This window comes from Pseudophryne corroboree, chromosome 6 (assembly GCF_028390025.1).
Source record: "Pseudophryne corroboree isolate aPseCor3 chromosome 6, aPseCor3.hap2, whole genome shotgun sequence".
Lineage (NCBI taxonomy): Eukaryota > Metazoa > Chordata > Amphibia > Anura > Myobatrachidae > Pseudophryne > Pseudophryne corroboree.
In genome coordinates, this window is record NC_086449.1 from 421,799,706 (window position 1) to 421,820,607 (window position 20,902).

The 20,902-nt window shown below is 45.4% G+C and overlaps 1 protein-coding gene across 12 annotated transcripts in view; it reads left to right on the forward strand.

The window, feature by feature from the left end:
- The window catches only part of MAGI2 (membrane associated guanylate kinase, WW and PDZ domain containing 2), a 1,309,326-nt gene that overhangs the window by 1,190,641 nt on the left and 97,783 nt on the right, over window positions 1–20,902 (forward strand). For all 12 annotated transcript variants that reach the window (XM_063926958.1, XM_063926960.1, XM_063926965.1 and 9 more), the window contains 2 exons: window positions 11,024–11,209; window positions 15,681–15,837. In XM_063926958.1, the coding sequence (XP_063783028.1) occupies window positions 11,024–11,209; window positions 15,681–15,837 (343 nt within the window). The remainder of the gene's footprint in view (window positions 1–11,023; window positions 11,210–15,680; window positions 15,838–20,902) is intronic.

Consider the following 20,902-nt stretch of genomic DNA (forward strand, 5'->3'; position numbering starts at 1 on the left):
AAGAGTGTCGTCTAAGCGCCATTTACGCGTCCTACTGCGGGCTCTATAAAGGTCTATCAGAATATAAACTCCCGCGTGATCTGTCCAGGAACAGGGAGTGATGCCTGCATCAGAGACTAATGCTGTGAGTGATCGGGACACATGGACCATATCTATTCGAGAGTAGTGCTGATGTGGTGCAGAGAAGTGGGTATAATCCCTAGCGGTGGAATGTTTAAGACGCCAGGTGTCATGTAGATTAAGCTGTTTGAGGGAGGATATCAACGTGAGAGAGGCGTCAGTTGGGGTTGCTTCTTTCTTGTTTTTTGCAGAGTTAGATTTATCTAATAAAGGGTCAATAACGGTATTAAAGTCCCCACCCAAAATAATATGACCTTGTACCACTCTATTTAAACGCAGGGAAAGTGCGCGGAAAAAACGTGATTGATCCTGATTAGGGGTATATACAGACACAAGGGTAAGAACTTCTGTGCAGAGTGTACCGATCACTATGAGGTACCGGCCCTCAGGGTCAGCTATCGTAGAAGTATGTACAAATGGGATGTTGCGGTGGATCAAGATAGCCACCCCTCTTTTCTTACAGTTAGCAGAAGCAAAAAAAGTTTGGGTAAACTGCTTACCTTGGAGGCGAAAGTGTGTACCAGCAAAGTGGGTCTCCTGAAGGAAAACTATGTCCGCTTTTTCCCTCCTACAGGCAGATAAAGTCACTGTATGCTTCTTGGGAGAATTAAGCCCGTTAACATTTACAGAAAACAATTTAAGAGCCATGTGAAATCAAAGTACAAAACAGGATCAATGGAGACCCGTCCCGGGAAATAAAAGAGAGGAAAGAAAAAGAGGAACAACGAGAAAAAAGAAACAGAGAAACAGAAAGAGAAAAAAGTATAAGAGACCCATATGGGAAAAGTCCCTGAATCATAGGGTCCCAATCAAGGACCGCTACACAAATAACAATCATAACTAACCAAGTCACAAATAAAGGGAGCATGGGGGTGGCAGAAGGAACTAAGAGGAACAGGTCCACATGGACCGCAATAGTGAAATTGGCGGTAGCCGAGAATTCAATTATATAACCTATAACCGAAAAATTTACTGTGTCGTAACAAGGGGGGGGGGGGAGGAGGTAGGGGAGGAATAAGGGAGAAAATGGAGGGAAATAGGGATAAAAAAGAGGAGGGACAAGGGAAGGGAGAAAGGAGGGAAGGGGGGAAATAGAATGAGCAAGCCCATTACCATGATGTTAAGCTATGCATAGTATGCAGGAAACAGTGAAGTCTAATAAACCACATAATAACCAATAACAGTTGTATTAATGAGGTGAGTAATATGAAGGCACAAGCCTCCATCCTCCATCTGAAAATATAAGATAAGGAAATACATCTCTGAGATAGTGAAAACTATCCTTTTTTTCCCAAGGAGTCTCTACCATGATCAGGGAGGTTCATTGGTGTCGGTGCAATTGCGGGAGACTCTTGTCCATTCAGGAAACGGAGGGTGGAAACGTTGAGAGCTAGAGGGAGAAGCAGCATCCTTATCAGACGACGGTGCAGGGAGGAGAGCAAGTTTAGCCAACAAGTTCTGTCCTTGAGTCAAAGTTTTAATTGAATGAATGGAATTGTTCGCTGAAACCTGAAGCATAAAAGGAAATCCCCACCTGTAGTGTATTTGATGCTGGCGTAGTATCCTAGTAACGGGCTGAAGTTCTCGTCGCTTTTGAATAGTAGAGGGGGCCAAGTCTTGAAAAATCTGTAGTTGCATATCACGGAAATCAATCACTGGAGAGTCTCGAACCGACATGAGGATCCGTTCTTTTGAGTGGAAATAATATAGGCGAACTATAACGTCCCTAGGCGGCAGTGAAGGTGAAGGCTTTGCATGAAGCGCCCTGTGGGCCCTATCACAGAGACAGTCACCGTCTGAAAGATCAGGTAATACATGTTGAAAAAAGTCCTTCAAACAGGATGGCCAAGAGGGGCCGAGAACTGATTCCGCTACATTAGGGATGCGCAAGTTATTGCAGCGGGAGCGGTTCTCTTGATCTTCCTGCCGTTCCTTGAGGGCCTCCACTTCATCATGGAGTCTAGAGAGTTCCGAGTCAAGATGTTGTTGAGAGTGGCAAAGATTGTCAGTTTTAGACTCTAGGGCGTCTGTACGATTACCAAGGGCCGTAAGGTCTGACTTAAATTCGGCAATAGCTGTAGAGAGTTCTTGTTTAAAAGCGGATTGAACCCCTCCAGCAAACTTGTCATAACTGCTTGGATTTGTGGGTCTATCCCCATCTCCGATGAGCAGGGGGAGGAAGGAGAGTCTGTAAACGATGCAGAAGTTTGATGGCCCTTAGATTTCGGTCCAAAAAAATTAGTGGAGGCCTGTGTATTTTTCTTATTTCTTTGCGCCATTGTGAGGGACCAATAGGACAGGCGGGGTATAACTAAGGTTAAAAGGAGACACAGTGCTCATTGGGAATTCGTTAAGTAGAAGAGTATGTAAAAAACTATTACGGTCCAGGCAGAACAAACAGCATTGTTAGACCAAGATCCTGGGCGATAGAATGAAGATAGTTAAAGCCCTATAGCGGTGTTTGAATTATATGAAAAGGCCGTTGTAGACCCAGCAGAAAATCCTGTGCGTACCATACAGAGCACAACTCTATGTCTGCTACAAATAATGGCCTCAGAGAGTCATAAGCACAGTGAGGTATAGTGGGAACAGGTAAGGGATGACAGCCAGTGGACCTGTAGAGAGCTCTGTAAGCAGCAGGCAGTGGGTGGCTCCAATTATACGTCTCCTAGCTGGCTGGTGATGGGAGGGAGTAAGGGGGCTGGAAGTGTTAGAATGTCACAGCTCACACTTACCGCAGGCACTAGGAATCATCAGCACCAACAACAAGCCGTTCAATGGCCGCTATCTGTGGCAGTGTTCCCCAGCTCCAGGAAGGCTGCAGCCTATGGCAGTGCTCCCCAGCTTCAGGAAAGCTGCAGTCTGTGGCAGAGCTCCCCAGCTCTGGGAAAGCTGCAGTCTGTGGTAGTTCTCCCCAGCTCCAGGGAATCTGCAGTGCGGGGCAGCGCTCCCCAGCCCCAGGATAGATGGCCGCCAGATGCGTGTGCTGGTGAGGGAGGGAGGTCACAGCAAGCGGGCAGTGCGCAGGCCGAATTTTGCTCCAGGGGTGGTGTATAGGCCAGGCGCTGGGATCGGTGGGAGCAGCGTCAGCACCAGGTGCCGCGGGCGACCTCCCGCCCCGCGCCCGCAATCGGCTGTGATCGAGGAGGCAGACGGGTGTCAGAGCTGGTCCAGGGGCTCGGCAGGCGGCAGACCAGTACGCCAAGGCAGGCAGCGGGATGAGCCGCTCGGCGGGTCCAGATCGGAGGAGTCAGGCTGTATCACGGGCACCGGCAGCAGCCACTCCGGGGTGAGGAGTAAAATCGAGTCCCCAGCTTCAGCAGGGGAGACAGGCCGCAACCCTCGGAGAGGTAACCCCCCCCGGCTTCGCAACCCGACTCCTGCAGCGGGGAAGCTGTACAGTCTCCCAGGGAGCAAGCAGGGGGGAGATAGGAAGCTTCGGGCCAAGGCAAACAAGGGTTATTAAAACAGTTAAGGCTGGAGCCCAGGGGAAGCACGTCTGAATGCAATGGCTGCCAAGCCACCACCAAGGCAAAACCAACTTGCCGCTTTAAAAATACGTGCAACTGGTCCGAAATCCCAGACCTCGGCAAACTCGGACCCTACTACATTTTTCCCCCCTTATCTTCACACAGGTGGACTCCAATAAACTATTTATATGACTTGTGAAGAAAGTAGGTTACTTTAGGGGAAATCTTTATTATTTTGCCACATTTTTTAAATACTTTTTGTTGATTTGCTGAAATGTTTTTTTAAATTAAATCCGCCAACAAAATGTGAAAAAGTCTAAGGGGGATAAATAGCTTTAAAAAAAAAAAAAGTGGAATTCCAGTACATTTTGCACCAGGAGAAATAGTATCTACTGGAGTGGGCATGACCAGTGAGGGTCATATACACTCAGGAGTGAGTGTGATTAACACTTAACAATTAGTCCACTGCCAGATCCTCCTTTTTTTCCTTATAATGCCTATTCTGTGTGACTCTTTGACCCATTGTACCACATTGAATTGAGGGCCACATGGTGGGACATACCTCCTTATTGTCCCTGCAGTTCAGACAAAGCGCTTGCTGTGCAGAATGAAGGCATAATATCCACCATGTCACCTTGTAGAGAATGTACTCCCCTCATTCTCTCAAGTACAATACAATTCTACCCATTTTACTGTCCCAAGCAACTACTTTCCCTTCATTTCATCTGCCTATCATACAAACCATTACTCCTCCTTTTCCCTCCATGCAGTTAATGACACTTTCTGTCGCATCATCGGGTTCCTTTACCATCCTCTGACATTTAATATCTTCACCCAGGGGCGTAACCAGAACTTTGTGGGCCCCATAGCAACATGTTGAAGGGACCCCTGTCTCAATGATTCTTGAGAGACACCTCTCTTTAGTTATTCATTTTATGCCCCACTACAATGGTTATAATCTACTGACATAGGGCAAATGTGTGAAGCATGGATAACTGAATCTCTAAAATGTATTAAAAGGCAGAAATCCAGCGGCACCTTTAGCTCCAGTTAGCCAATAATGGTGGTGAAGCATGATGGCAACTTGCACTTTTCTTCACTTGCCCACTAATACACAGGTTTAGGCAGGAGAAGGGGGGTTGGGGCAGGGCTGGGAGGGTTAGGTTTAGGCACATAGAAGGGGAGGTTAGGGTTAGGCATCAAATGGGGAGGGTTAGGTTTAGGCAGCGGTGAAGGGAGGGTTAGGGTTAGGCACCATCTGGGGGAGTTAGGGTTGGGCACCACCGGGGAGGATTAGGTTTAGGCACCCACAAGGGAGGGTTAGGGTACTTTAGAGGGGGCTGTCGGGATTCTGATGGTCGGGATGCCGCTGTCCATCAGGAAATCATACTGAACCGCTCTGTAGTATATGGCCTATATTTCTGCACCACTGAACTAGCAAATCTTTATTGTCTGTTGTAATGAGCAGTGTAGTGCACTACAATCTGACTGATCTGACTGTGCGAGATCGGGCAGCCATAAAGTGCGGCTCTTGACACACAGATTCGGCCGGGTGAATACTCTAATTGAGTTCCCCCCCTTTGACCTTTGCAAGACACAGCTTCTCTAAAACATTAGCAAGTTGAGCTGCCATGGTTTATGAAGCTCCTGTAAAATGTGCCTCAACAGTCACCTTGTTTCATAGTCACTAAGGTCTCCCCTTGCAGCCATACAAGTCATAATTATAAACAAGGCAGTCATATATATATATTGGGATTTAATTAGCGCTGATAAACCATATCTATGTATAAGAACTTTGGACATTTTTACCCACTCCTGTACCTCTATTATCTTATCTTATATTATCTTATTTTATCATATATCTGTACCTCTGTTTCTGTCTTATTATATCTGTATGCCCCTAGGTTCCCTTCTTCAGCATCTTTTCACTACTTAAAGATTGCTGTCAGAGCACTGCTGTAACTCACACCAAATGGATTTGGCTCCTTGTCTTTACCCCTGTTCATTCAATTTTGTGAAATCAATATTGAGCTTGACTTCTTGTTTCTATTCTATCATACATTGAATGGGGCCGTAGAGTATCTTTTGAAGAAATCAAATACGTATGAGTAGTGTACATTTGCTCAGTAAAGGTTGTGTCTATAGAACTATTCCTAAATGTAAATCCATCACATCATCATTGGCTAATCCTTTAGGTCTACAAACTATATCAGGATTACAAAGGAATTTAGCGTCTTCTTGATCTAGCCTTAAATAAGCATTCTGAGTGCCTGAGACTGCTCTTCTATAAACTTTAATTAAAAAAAAATTATAATAATATTTCTGTGCATAAAAAACCCCATTAGTTAATGGGGATTGTTTTCAAAATATTTGATGATCAATTCTAGGATGTAAATGTAGCATTATCTCTCAACGTCTGCTATATTATTTATACTATTTTCCCTTTACCAAGCCATCTCTGCTGGTAGAGACTACAGTATAGCCAGTTATTGCTAGCAACAGCCAGAACTCTGGTGAAGCCTTCTCCATGGCTTTGTATGGAAAAGCCTATGTGCCATGACATTAATTCTACAAATACCACCCCTGTCATATTGCTGCAGTATCCTCATCTCAGGATGGCAAAAGCTGGGGTCCATGTTGGATAAAATGCTTTGCTATTCAAATTAATCTCTGTATATTTAAATCTAATTGAGGTATATACAGCTGACGCAACACATGCAATACTACGATTTGGTGACAATATTTTTACACACACAATTATTTTTTACACGTTTTGGGCTGCAAAATTTGTGAAACTCTAAATGAGATCCGCAATGTTCTAGTGCTGATAGACTACACCAGTGGTTTCCAAACTTTTTTGAATCACGGCGCCCTAGAGTATCGGAAATATTTTCACGGCACCCCTAGGCCAAAAATTTCTTATTGAGAAATTTAGAAAGAAATATTAAATTAAGTAGATTGTGTTTATATGTCATCCTTAGGCTCAATTGTGTGGTGAGGGACAAGATTTGCTTCTGTTTGTCCCCATATTTTATGACTGACAGCTATTAGCACTAGCTTTTCCTATTATATTGACCATAAATAATTTGAATTGGTCCTGAACCACCAATCCAAGGCACCCCTGCAAGTGTCCCGAGGCACCCCAGGGAGCCACGGCACACAGTTTGGGAACCACTGGACTACACCATATATGTTGTAGTGTGATGGTGCCTTTACATCATTTTTCATTGTAGCATTAAAGAAATAGGTTTATGTTAGAGATGAGCTGGTCCGGTTCTGCACCCGAACATTGATATACGAGCCGGGATCCGAGTCAAGCTCGGGACTTTCCACCTTACTTGGATCCCAAAGCAAGGCCGAACGTTGTAATTTTGGTGTCTGATTTTCGCGGGTTTTGGATTCTATATAAGTCGCTGGTGATCGCTGTGGAGAGTGTATCCGGTCTCTAGGTCGACCACACTTGGGTCAACAATGTCTAGGTCGACGTAACTAGGTCGACAGGGTCTCTAGGTTGACAAGTCAAAAGGTCGACATGAGATTTTCACAATTTTTTTAATTTTTTTTTTAACTTTTTCATACTTAACGATCCATGTGGACTATGATTGGGAATAGTAACCTGTGCCCGAAGCATGCGAGGGGACACAGTGTACTAATTGGGGTTCCCAGTCACTGTACGGAGAAAACTACACCATTTTTTTTTTAAACTCATGTCGACCTAGAACATTTCTACCTAGAATCCCTGTCGACCTAGACACTGTCGACCTAAGTGTAGTTGACCTTCCATACCACACCCATGGAGAGTGTACAGGCGGACGTGTCCATCTCAGTACTGTGTTGTCTGGCATGAGGCAGGTGCGCTCTCTCTGTCTGCTGTATCTGAAAAAGGGGTTCTCTCTCTGTCTGCTGTATTTGAAAGGGGTGCTCTGTCTGCTCTATCTGAAAAAGGGGTGCTCTCTCTGCTGTATCTGAAAAAGGGGTGCCCTCTCTGTTTGCTGTATCTGAAAAATGGGTGCTCTCTCTGTCTGCTGTATCTGAAAGGGGTGCGCCCTCTGTCTACTGTATCTGAAAAGGGTGCTCTCTCTGCTGTATCTGAAAAAGGGGTGCTCTCTGTCTGCTGTATCTGAAAGGGGTGCTCTGTCTAATGTATCTGAAAAGGGTGCACACTCTGTCTGCTGAATCTGAAAGGGGTGCTCTCTCTGTCTGTTGTGTCTGAAAGGGGTGCGCCCTCTGTCTGCTGTATCGTAAAGGGGTGCTCTTTCTGCTGTATCTGAAAAAGGGGTGCTCTCTCTGCACCCCTCAAAATCACCCTATTTTGCTCATGTTGTCGAATAAAATTTAATTTGTTGACTAGTGTTATTCATTTCGCAACACTAATTATTGTAAGGAATATTTATCAAGCATATTTATCATAAAATGATCCAGAAACTTACCGCATAGAACACATTTATTAGATACATTTCTAAATGAAAAAGATATCCAAGGATATAGGGGTGTATTCAATTAAGGTCTGATCCATTCCGACATTCATTTGTCAGAATGGACCCGACAAGGGCTATTCAATGCCAATCTCAATTCGACTATAAAAAAGTCGAATTGAGATGAGGGACCGGAGAGGGGGACAGCAGCGCTGCAGGAGGATGTGGCACAGCCGCCAGACCTCACGGCAGCGTCTACCCGGCTCCAGCAAGCGGGACCTCACTTGCTGGAGCCGGGTGGACGCTGCCGTGAGCAGCGGCTATGACACATCCTCCTGCAGCGCTGTGCTGTAGCGCTGCTGTCCCCCGTCTGCCCGCGGCTCTCCCCCATCTGCCCGCGGCTCTCCCCCCTCTCCTTCTCTCAGGTCCCTCATCTCAGCTTGACTTTTTTTTAAGTCGAACTGAGATGGTCGAAACGGGGCCAAAACCTGTTGAATTTGGCCCCGTTTCCCTCAGCTATGCCGCCAATTCACGTACTATTCGACAAGTCGAATTCCCCGAATTGTCGAATAAAATGCTGAAGACTGAATAGGTCGGAACCCCTTCTGACCTGAAAAAGTCAAAAACTGCCGTCTTTTTGACAAGACGCCAGTTTCGACCTTAATTGAATATACCCCATAGCCTTTAAAATTGCATTTAAACTCTTTCTACATACAGAATAGCAGTGCTGTAACTAGACATTTTAGCGCTGTGTGCAAGGAACGGCAATGGTGCCCCCCCCCATATACAAATCAGAGCCAGTGTGCGCCGGAGCTGCACTTAAAATATATTGGGGCGTGGCTTCACAGGGAAGGGGCATGGCCACAGACCTCCCTTTTACACATTACAGCAGGCACAGTCCCCCTTTTTACACATTACGGCAGCAGAGTCCCCCTTTTTACACATTACGGTAGGCAAAATCCCTTTTTTTACACATTAGGCAGGTAGAGTCCCCCCTTTTTTACACATTATGGCAGCAGAGCCCCCTTTTTTACACATTAAGCAGGCAGAGTCTTGTTTTCACACATTACAGCAACAGAGCCCCCCTTTTTTACACATTATGGCAGGCAGTCCACATTTTGTACACATTATGGCAGGCAGTCCCCCTGTTTTTACACATTATGGTAGGCAGTCCCTTTTTTAATTTTTTTTATAGATTATGACAGGCAGTCCCCTTTTTTTTATAGATTATGACAGACAGTCCCCCTTTTTTATAGATTATGACAGGCAGTCTTCCTCTTTTATAGATTATGACAGATTGTCCCCCCTTTTTACACATTATGGGAGGGAGGGGAGAAGGAGGGGGAGAGAGAGAGTTAGAGAGAGAGCGTTATACTCATCTGCAATGAGCCGGTATGCGTTTCCTCTGTCGTCTTCATGTTCCTGCACTACGCTGCGCTCTGCCGGCTTCTGTTCCCCTACTGGAGGCGCCATGGGGTTTGGGGGAGGGGGGCATGGGAAGCACACTCTCTGCAGGACACGAATGCGGGACATGAAGTAGTGAGTGGGCCTAGCTTCAGATGCCCACTCACACTGACAAGTGCTACGGCTGGAGAGGGGGACCACGGAGGGGGTGGAGCCTGCAGACACTCTGTCTGTGCAGCAGAACATGGATGCCGGAGGTGTTGGGAGACTTTTAGCTGCCGCTTCTGTTCCCCTCCTGGAGGCGCCGTGGTTGGGGCTTTGGGGGGCACGGGAAGCAGACTCTCTCCGTGCAGGGAGGTGGCGGAGCCGGACCCTGCGGACGGGCAGCTGAAGCGTTGCTCGGTGTCACGTAGATAACTACATGATGTGCGCTGTGAAGGAGCTGGGCGCACCTCGCCGCGGGAAGCACTCAGCTAGCGGCAGAGGATTTGGAGCTGCCTTAGACATCAGCGGCCCTGCGGGTTGTGCCGGCGGTCCTGCACCCACAGTGCACATGCGGTGTGTGCCAGGCACCGCTGGCACACACCTAGTTACGGCCCTGCAGAATAGTGTAAGGTTTTTAATACAGATTGAACTCCACGGACAATGTGTCTTTTTTCAACCCTCATTAACTATGTTACTATGTTACTATTACGGCTACCCTCCACTACATACCCAACCACTTTAATAAAACCTGGTCGCCACGAACCGAACACTTTGAACCTGAGCCAGCCCTAACCACCAGCTAACAATTACTGAACTCTCACACTGTACACCATGATGCAGCGACGCACCCCCTCCCCTTTTCCCTTGCTCTTGCTTCTCTCTACTTTTTCTTCGCTTCCCTAGCTCTTTACCTTCTCCCAGCAAAGCTCATTCAAAGCTGTTTCTTTTATCGAATGGCAGATATTGAGAACCTCTCACATTAGTTTCTTAGTTATAATTCTATACCTCAGGCTACCTTAACATTCCCTGCTTTCTGTAATTGGAATCTGGTCTCCTCAATACCTCTAATGTTGTTGTAATGCTTTACAGCTGCTTTTCTTATTGTTTGTCATTTCATGTCTAAAATCACTAATAAAAAGATTTAAAGAAAAAATGTATTTAACCCCTAAAGTTCCTGTATAATATGTGTCACCACTGCAGGCAATTTTACAGAAATCTCCTGCAAAAGGCTAACTACCACTGCAGATTACAGTGGGGATTGCAGTTTTAACCCTATGTACCAAGTTCCAAAAAGTGAAGCTTTATGAAGCTTGGTCCTGAAGGCTACCGCCATCCTCAGATGGTGATAGCCGCTTTCTGCCTATTAAGGCACTTTTGAAAGAGAGGGTTCTAGCGAACCTATTCCCACAGCTTCCGTCCTGCGCCGAGGAGTTTCACAAACTGGCACTGTGCGCATTTGCAACGTCAGTCACTGTGGAAAACACAAAAGCCTCCTCCAATGTGACGGGACGTGTTTCACAGGGCCATTGCTTTGTTGAAACGCTGTCTTTGTAGAAATTGTTAATGCATGCAAAAAATGATTACCAACAATTTCCCATTCCTCATCTAAGTGCTATGCTTTTCTTACAGCTGTACCACATAAAATTGGTCGTATTATTGAGGGAAGCCCTGCTGATCGCTGCGGAAAGCTAAAAGTTGGAGACCGGATCTTAGCTGTGAATAGCCAATCTATCATCAACATGCCTCATGCAGATATTGTTAAACTGATTAAAGATGCAGGGTTAAGTGTAACGCTATGCATCATTCCTCAGGAGGGTAAGTAGCTGCTTCTCAGCAGTAACTAATGTCTCACTGTACTGCAGAGAAATGGTATTTCACCTGAATGCAATAAGAATGCTCACACCTTTTTATCCTTGCTTTCATTTAGTATCCTCTTCATAATCGTTTGTGTAAGGTGCCAAAAGCTTGCAGTGCCGTACAGTTAGCATGACAAATTACACATAAATAGTGGAAAAACTACAGTAGGTTGACTGTGCATCTGTAGAAGGTGCCCTGTTTGTGATAGATTAGCCTATAGGTAAAGGGCTAGATTAGCCTTTAGTGAGAGATTAGCCTATGGGTAAAGGGCTATAGTGAGGTAACAGGATCTAGGGGAATCCAGAATGAAGACAGAGAGAGAAGTATAATAGATGGGTGGATTATGTGTAATCACTTGCAGATTGCTAGGGTAGGGAGTTCCATAAGTAACAGAGTAACTTCAGTTGAATTCTGGAAATGATGGAATTATTGATTTGCAGGGTAATATAGTATATGTGGAAGGGTGAGAGAGGGATATCATTCTCCCCACGGCAATTTAGACAGATTGTAAAAAGGATAGATTGGCCATATGGGATGGTGCAGTAACTAAAGCAAGATAGTGGAGGAGGGTTTTGGTAGCATCCTCCAAGATTTGATAAATCTCTCCCAGAGTGAGAGATGTTTGTAAATAATAGAACAGTGTAAGAGCCTGGATGTGTGAAGTAAAGGTGAGGGCACAGTCTATGATGACACCAAGGTAAACATAGAAACATAGAATTTGATGGCAAATTAGAACCATTTGGCCCATCTAGTCTGCCCTAAACACATGATTTTACACACTAGAGTTAATGTTTTGTCAGAGGTCAATTAAGCTACCACTATATTTTTAGATTGTAGGAGGAAACCAGAGTACCCGGGTAAAACCCACACAAGCACAGGGAAAATATACAAATTTGACACAGTTAGGGCTATAGTGGGAATTTGAACCCATGACCTCAGTGCCGTGAGGCAGTAATGCAAACCATTACACCATCCGTACTGCCACAGTATACACAGGTAGTGAGTATCGAGTGCTTGGGGACAGTGTGATGTTGTCAATGGACAGATAAAGATAAACAGAAGGGGGCTTAGTGAGAAATGCAGTGGTAGATATAAGCATTGGGCCAAGAAACAGGGCTTCTAGGGACTACAACAGATAGACTGCATGGAATGATGTGCCAATATAGAGGTAAGAAGAGGATGAAAGTATAATACTGCAACGGTCAAGGAAGTGAAGTGTGTGCAAAAGAAGAGAATGTTTGATTATATCATTTGTGGCAAAGAGATGGAGGATGAGTGGGTAAAACTAAACTTTGACTTGAGTAGATCATTGCTACTTTAGTAAATGTAGTCTTGGTGGAGTGCAGAGCCGGATTAAGGCTATGGGGGGCCCGGGGCACTACAGACCGTCAGGCCCCTAATAAAGAGGCAGGCCGATGAATCATATGAATTATATACTGCCGTCTTTGACTGGTGTATATATATATATGTGTGTGTGTGTGTGTGTGTGTGTGTGTGTGTGTGTGTGTGTGTGTGTGTGTGTGTATATATATATCTATATCTACATACATATACACAGATATATACATATACATATATACACATATATATATATACACACACACACGCACATATATATATATATACATGCCTAACATTCTAATTTCATTAAGTTGCAATATAGCCAACCTTACTTTATGCTCTCTGGCTGGCTAGCAGACAGGGAGCTGTGACCACGGACACAGCAGGAGAGCTCCAACTAGCAGCACACATCCTCCGCGCGCCGGGTGGCTCCACGCGCTGACGCTGCTGCCAGGGATCCTTCCTCCTCCCTCCACACAGGCTGCTGCTGCTTCAAATGTTATTGGACAGCTGAGCCGTCGCTCAGCTGCCCTATACGGATTTACAGCTTCGGCGCTGTACTGCCAGTGTGCAGTGAGGAGCTGGACACGGGAGTGGAGCAGTGCACAGCAGATCGGATCTATAAGAGATCCGATCTGTGCCACTGTGTCGGGGGGCCCTTTTAAACAGGGGGGCCCAGGGTTACTTACCCCCGGGGGAACCCCCCTTAATCCGGCTCTGGTGGAGTGTAGAGGCCAGAAGATTGATTTCATTGAGTCAAGGAGTGAGTACAGAGAAAGTGGGTTAAAATGTTGTACATAAACCTCTCAAGTAGTCTGGAAGCAAAGGGGAAGGAAACAGGCCAAATAGAGAGGTGGGGCTAAATTTACTAAGCAGCAAGTTCTAATTTCTATTTGTGGCGGTTTGGCTAAGGCAGAAAAAGCAACTTTAGAATAGAACTGAATATGAAAGCCCCATCAATGTTTTTGACCATGGAAAGAATAGAATAGAAACTCCAGATTTATTAAGTGGCGGTTTTGAAAGTCACCGTATAACCTTTGGCAAACACCAACCCTAAAATATGATTAGGCTCAGACAGGTGTGATTGTTGAACAATCTGTAAATTAATTGATTTTGACAGGCAAGACATATTGACAGGAATATCACCCCAATGGGCTATGAAAGAATAAAGGCCCATACACACTGGGCGATATTGAGCTGAAAGAAGGTCACTTTTGGTGTTTTGAGTAGCTTTCAGCTCAAAACCACCCAGTGTGTATGCCCCGGCGATGAGCGATGAACGCTCATGCATGCCCCTGCTTCATCACCGGCGGCCGCCGTTCATCTGCTGGTATTACCAGCAGATGAACAGCGGGGTGGACGGCTTTCCATAGCGTCCTGCTATGGAAAGCCGTTCGCCCCCACTGACATCGCTGGGCAGGGGGGAAAATCGTTCAGTATATATGCACTGAGCGATTTTCAGCCAAGCGATGTCAGCTAGTGTGTATGCACCTTAAGCTGTCTCTCACCAGACATGACTGATCTTTACAGAAATGGCCACAAAACAAACAAAAATTAGAAACATAAAAAACCACAAACATACAATCATACACACAAAATAAAACTAAATATACAAGACATATGGGACAGCCTATATGAAAAACAAGCCTTAGACAATATACAGAACAAGAAACAAGACAAGTTATAACAAACTCACAGCGATTAGCAATTACTACAACTTTCACCTTCTCCACAAACCCACAAAGTGAAAGTAGCCGGCTGTTTCTATGCTGTCAATTGTCAATTTATATGCAAGGCCTGGCCAACCTGTGGCTCTCCAGATGTTGTGAAACTACACATCCCAGCATGCCTTGCCACAATTTTAGCATTCCCTAATAGCAAAACTGTGGCAAAGCATGATGGGACTTGTAGTTTTACAACAGCTGGAGAGCCACAGGTTGGCCAGGCCTGTTATATGCTGTCCTTATTGGAATAGCTTCTAATCCACTGTGGTCTGTTTCTATGAGAGTTTTATTTAGATGACTTGATTGTGGGTATTTTAAGTAAGCCTGAAAATATTGGCAGCAAAACTGCATGTGTTTTTAATATTCATCTTGTCATTATCTCTAGTGGTACCCTATCATACTGACAGTCATTAATAAACTAACACGAGTTACCAAATTAAAGACTAGTGCTTAATTTTACATGAGTATCACTTACTACCTCCTCATCGTAGGGCTGGTTGCACGGGTCCCTGTGCACCCTTTATAATGTAATGTACATGAATTATAGCTAACTAGTATACTTTGACTTGTGGTAGAGAAAGTTTAAATTGATCAGCTACTCTAGGGGTTTTATTTTAAAAACACAACGCCTCTCTCATTGCAGGTTATATGCTAAATATATGTGGTAAATAATGCTGTTGATTTATTTTATATTATATTAAATTGCTGAACAGGTGAAAGTGAGGAATGAAGTTAGATAGGCTTCTTTAAATGTAATATGGGGTCAACATTAATGCTTAGGAGACTGAAAAATGAACTCATCACTTACATGTTGCATACCATGCTGGAGGTGTCATAACCGTTTACAGGTGATGAGGGGAAAAATGCATGCTTTATTAATTACTTGTGAACTGTAATTGAAGATGGAAGAAACAATTAGCTACTTTAGTTGTTCTAGTCATGCCTATTTTTAATTTTTCAGTTGTACATATTGCTTAAGCTGGGTACACATTTGAGCGATGAGCATTCGTTCCAACATCGGAATGTGTGCCCGTCAGCCCAGATTGCCAATACACACTGGAACGATGTTAATGAAGGACATAATAAACATGTTCCATCATTAATTAGCATACTACAGGACGTAGTGATATCGGCAGGCCTGACTACGTTGCTAGCGACGACGGGCACCCGCATATTGGTCATACACACTGCCAGATATGCGCCGATGTGAGCGATCTGCCAACAGACCGTTCAGTGTGTACCCAGCTTTAGATTCTGTATTATGAAAAAGATTAATCATGTAGCAGTGTATTATCACATTGGTACATACATCTGGCGTGCATGTTTACCAGAACTTTGCTTAGTGACCTTTTTTCCTTGTGCAGAATTAAACAGTCCAGCATCTGCACCAAGTTCAGAGAAGCAGAGTCCCATGGCCCAGCAGCACAGCCCGATGGCACAGCAGAGTCCAGTAGCCCAGCACAGTCCGGCAGCCCATCCGCTGCCTCCACAACCACTGCAGTTACAGGGCCATGAAAGCAGGTATGTTTAGACAGTTGTATTACTTTCAGTGAAAGCTTTTCATTATTTTTTTTTCTTACTGTTCATGTGCTGCTGAAAAAGGCTTCTCAAAGTCGGTTCCATAGTGGGGCACTACTGCACCTTGTACTGGCCACCCTGCACATGTGACATCCACGTCACAGAGGAGGGGTCCGAGAACAGGAAGCTGTGCTCCATGTGCGTCCTAAAGGTTGTAAAGCAGCTTTCCATGCTGCACAATCCCATTCCAGGCACCATGCAAGCAAAGTACAGGGGTCAAAGGAGTAGTCACTGTTGCGGCCCCACAGCCTTGCTCCCTGACTGACTGCACCACTTTTGCATGTCTACTTATGGCTAGGGCCGGATTACCAACAAGGCTGTAAAGACACCCACCTGAGGACTGGAGACACCCTAAAGGCTAGTTTGCTTCCTGCAGTATTTATTTTAAATATCCATCAAGGCCGTAACTAGGTGTGTGCAGAGTGTGCTCCGCACATAGCACTGCAATGTAGGCAGCACTTGTCAATTATGAATTATCTAATTACTTTCACTTGCAGCTTCCCCCCTTTTTGAAGCTCAGCATCTCCTGACGCCCCTGTCTCCTACCCCCACCCGTTTTGTCGCTAATACCTATACTACATTCATGGACTTGACTTGAGAGCTGTTTGTTGTTCAGTCACACTGTCCTTTATTATATTTTAGGATGCTGATGTGCCCACGGTTCTAACCCGTTGCCTGTGACATTGCAGTCGGACATCCTATTCATTGAGCTATCTGCCCTTGCATAGAAAGCTAGAGAATTCCAAGCTGGAGAGTTTTAACTAATTGAAGCTTACCTCTTACTTTGTGAAGGGGTGATCAGCTTTGCTGCTGGGCAAATTTATGTAGTGTGTGGCAAGGGATTGGATATGTGGCTGCACACTGTATGGATCTGCTCAATTATGGTGCAGGGTTACATGTAGCTTCATATAGTTAAAAAATCTCACAGTTTTTATGCAGGATCCAGTGGCTCGGTGGGTGTGGTTGTTTGGCTGGGGTGCAGCAGATTGTGGGTTTGAGACCTCGGTTTTTCAATATATTGAAATGTGTTATTTAATGAGCGGTATTGTGGCTGAATGGTAGCAAGCTCTCAGGTTGAGTGCATGAATGTGGTCCAAATCCATATTCTTGCAGTGTTCTATAGATGTGTGTGTGTGTGTGTGTGTGTGTGTGTGTGTGTGTGTGTGTGTGTGTGTGTGTGTGTGTGTGTGTGTGTGTATGTATATATATATTGTGACAAGAGCACTGGGATAGTGTTTGAGGGCAGGTATATTTGTCCCAGGTTCTTGTCTTACATGTTTTAGAAAATGTTAACTTCTAGGAAAAATGCTTTTTGTTTTGTCTGAACCTTTTCAGTTTGCTGTAAAAGCTGGGTAAAGGCTCTGAGAGAGAGATAAGGCGAGTTCTAGACATTGGGCCCAGTTCGGGTCTTTTGCCTCACAGAGGGCTAATCAGGGTTTCAGCTGTGTAAGAGTGATATAGTGCTTCTAACCTGATTAGTATGGGCAGACTGCCTGGGAAGGCTGCAGGATCTGTGTGTGAGAGACACGCTTTCTGATGCAAGTAAGCTATACAGTATGTACTGAAGAACTCTGTGTTTTGTTTAGTGACAGTTAGGAACATCTTATGTTTAGTTAGTGCCGGACAGGCAAGGTATTTTTATTTTGGGGTTTGTTTTATTTTCTGTTTCAATAAAACTGGCCGGGGTCAGTTGTACCAGAAACTGGACTTGTGTTGTTCCTCAGCTGCTGCGTCCTGCCATATTCCCCAGGAAAAGGCACCTTGCACCCCTACAGTGTTACAACTTGGTGGAGAATGCGAGCAGGCCGTTCTGCGCATAAGTGAAAGCAGCTGCAAAGCCGCCTGAAAAATCTGTTGACATGGAGGATCTGCTTAAAGCCTTGCTGCAAGCTACAGCGGCTCAGCAGGAGGCCAACCGACAGCAGCAGGTGGCAATGGAGGAAAATTGGAGACTACAGCAGGAGGCCAACAGACAGCAGCAGGTGGCAATGGAGGAAAATAAGAGACAACAGCAGGTGGCAATGGAGGAAAATAAGAGACAACAGCAGGCAGTTGTTGATGAACTTTACAGGCAACAGCGTCAGGATAGAGAGGCCTTAGCAGAAGTGGTGCAGAGACTTGCAGCTCGGGTTGGAGATGTGGCCGTCAGTGCTCCAACCAGCTCTAGTTCTATACGAGCCAGTCACTTCCTGCAGAAAATGACAGAGGCTGATGATGTGGAGGCCTATCTGACCACGTTTGAAAGGACTGCCGAGCGTGAGAACTGGCCGAAAGCACAGTGTGCCAGTCTGCTGGCACCTTTCCTGTCAGGTGAGCCCCAAAAAGCTTACTTTGATTTAAGCCCTGCTGAGGCTCGGGACTATGATAAACTAAAGACTGAGATCCTGACCCGCCTGGGAGTCACGCTGTCTGTACGAGCACAACGGGTGCACCGTTGGCTGTACGCCATGGAGAAGCCTCCGCGCTCCCAGATGCACGACCTTATTCAGCTAACAAAAAAATGGCTACAGCCAGAGACATTAACTGGTCCCCAGATGGTGGAAAGAGTCGTCATGGACCGCTACTTGAGGTCTTTGCCCATGGTCCTGCGCAAGTGGGTGAGCCATGGAAACCCGGGTACTGCTGACCAATTAGTGGACATGGTAGAGAGGTATTTGGCAGCAGAGGAACTACTGATGACCACCCAGCAACCCATAGATCCTCGACAGCGCCCTTCAGTAAAGACTGGTAAGACTGTTCCGTGGGAAAACGTTGCTGGGCGGTTAAGAGAACGCAAGGCTGGAGAGACTGTAAACACTGGCCCTGGAAACAGGCCAATGGGGCTAGAACGGTCTATGCTGCCCAAATGGGTTGATAATCGTGTGGTTAAATGTTTTAGGTGTGGTATGCCAGGTCATGTTATTGCCAATTGCCCAGTCACGCAAGAACCCATGCAATGTGATGCTGCCTTTGAATGTCGCAGAATATCTTTCTTTGCTAGGTTAGCCTGTACTGTGGTACCTTCACCTGAGCTGGAAAAACAAATGTGTGATGTGTTCTTAGAAGGTAACCGGGTAAAGGCCTTGCTAGATTCAGGAAGTTTAGTTACCCTCGTGAAAGCTGGGTTAGTGAACCCCTTAAAGGTCCAGCAAATACCTATTGGGGTAACTTGCATACATGGGGATACCCAACATTATGCCACTGCTGAGGTGAATATAGAAACTTGTTGTGGGTCAGCAATGGTTAAAGTGGGACTGGTCCCTACCTTGGTGCATGAGGCCATAATAGGGAGGGATTTTCCTCATTTTTGGAAACTGTGGGAATCACGGTTATCAACAGATGTGAGAAGTAAAAAGCCAGTTGATAATACCGGTGATTTTATGGATGTACGTGGGTCTTCGGAACTTTCTGGCCCTTTGCCTTTTGCTAGTTTGGCTGGGGAAGTGACAGATGGGGAGTCCAGTGAGGACCCTCTTGCCGGGAACAGAGACATAGTAGTTAGAACTGAAAGCGTGCCTGACCTGGAGGTAAAGAAGGATCTGTTTGCGTCTGAACAGTTAAAGGATCCTACCTTAATAAAGGCTAGAGAGAATGTTAAGATTGTTAATGGGGAACCTGTGGTACCAGGTGACAGGGTTACGTATCCCCACATGGCCATCTGTAATGAGCTCTTGTACCACATTGTCAAAAGGGGTGAGGATGTGGTGGAACAGCTGGTAGTTCCCCAGCCTTATCGGAGAACGGTACTAGATTTAGCTCACAGTCACGTTACCGCAGGACATTTAGGGGCAGAAAAAACCACTGAAAGAGTTTTACAAAGGTTCTTTTGGCCAGGGGTTTATAAAGAAGTGTCTGAATATTGTTCTTCCTGTCCTGAGTGCCAGTATCATGCCCCTAGACCCCATTTCAGGAGCCCACTAGTTCCCATGCCTATTATAGAGGTCCCGTTTGACAGAATAGCCATGGATCTCGTGGGGCCCTTGTTAAAGTCTGCTCGGGGCCATCAGTATATCCTGGTAATTATGGACTATGCCACTCGATATCCTGAGGCTGTCCCTTTACGCACTATCACAACCAAGGCGATAGCTAGGGAGCTGGTGCAGGTATTTAGTAGAGTGGGAATACCAAAAGAAATTTTGACTGACCAAGGTACTCCATTTATGTCAAGGATCATGAAAGAATTGTGCAAGTTATTTAAGGTCACTCACCTCAGGACGTCCATCTACCATCCCCAAACTGACTGGTTGGTGGAAAGGTTTAATAAAACATTAAAAAGTATGTTAAAAAAGGTTGTTGAGAGAGATGGGAAAAACTGGGATTGTTTGTTGCCCTACTTGTTAATGGCCATCAGAGAAGTTCCTCAGTCCTCTACGGGGTTTTCTCCATTTGATTTGTTGTATGGTAGACACCCCAGAGGGCTGTTGGATGTTGCCAAAGAGACGTGGGAAGGACAGCCCACTCCTTATAGAAGCGTTATTGAGCATGTAACACAAATGCAGGATAGGATTGCAGCCGTGGTACCTGTTGTCAGAGAGCACATGGAACAGGCCCAAAGTGCTCAACAGAGGGTCTATAACCGGAGTGCCAAGATACGGGAATTTGCTCCTGGAGATAGAGTTCTTGTTTTGGTACCCACTGTGGAAAGCAAATTCCTAGCTAAATGGCAGGGTCCATTTGAGATTAGGGAAAAAGTGAATGAGGTTAATTACAAAGTATACCAGCCGGGAAAGAGAAAACCCGAACAGATCTACCATGTTAACTTAATCAAACCCTGGAAAGATAGGTTGTCTCTGTCAGCGGAGCCTTGCCCTTCGGTGTCTTCACCCCGGTTGCTTCCCGCAGTGAAGGTGTCAGAGACATTATCAGCTGATCAGAACAATCAGGTTAAAGAATTTCTCATCCAAAATAGGGAGGTATTTTCAGAGCTGCCTGGCCGAACGACCATAATAAAACATGACATTGTCACAGAACCAGGGGTCAGGGTTCATTTAAAGCCATATAGGATTCCTGAAGCTCAGCGAGAAGCTAT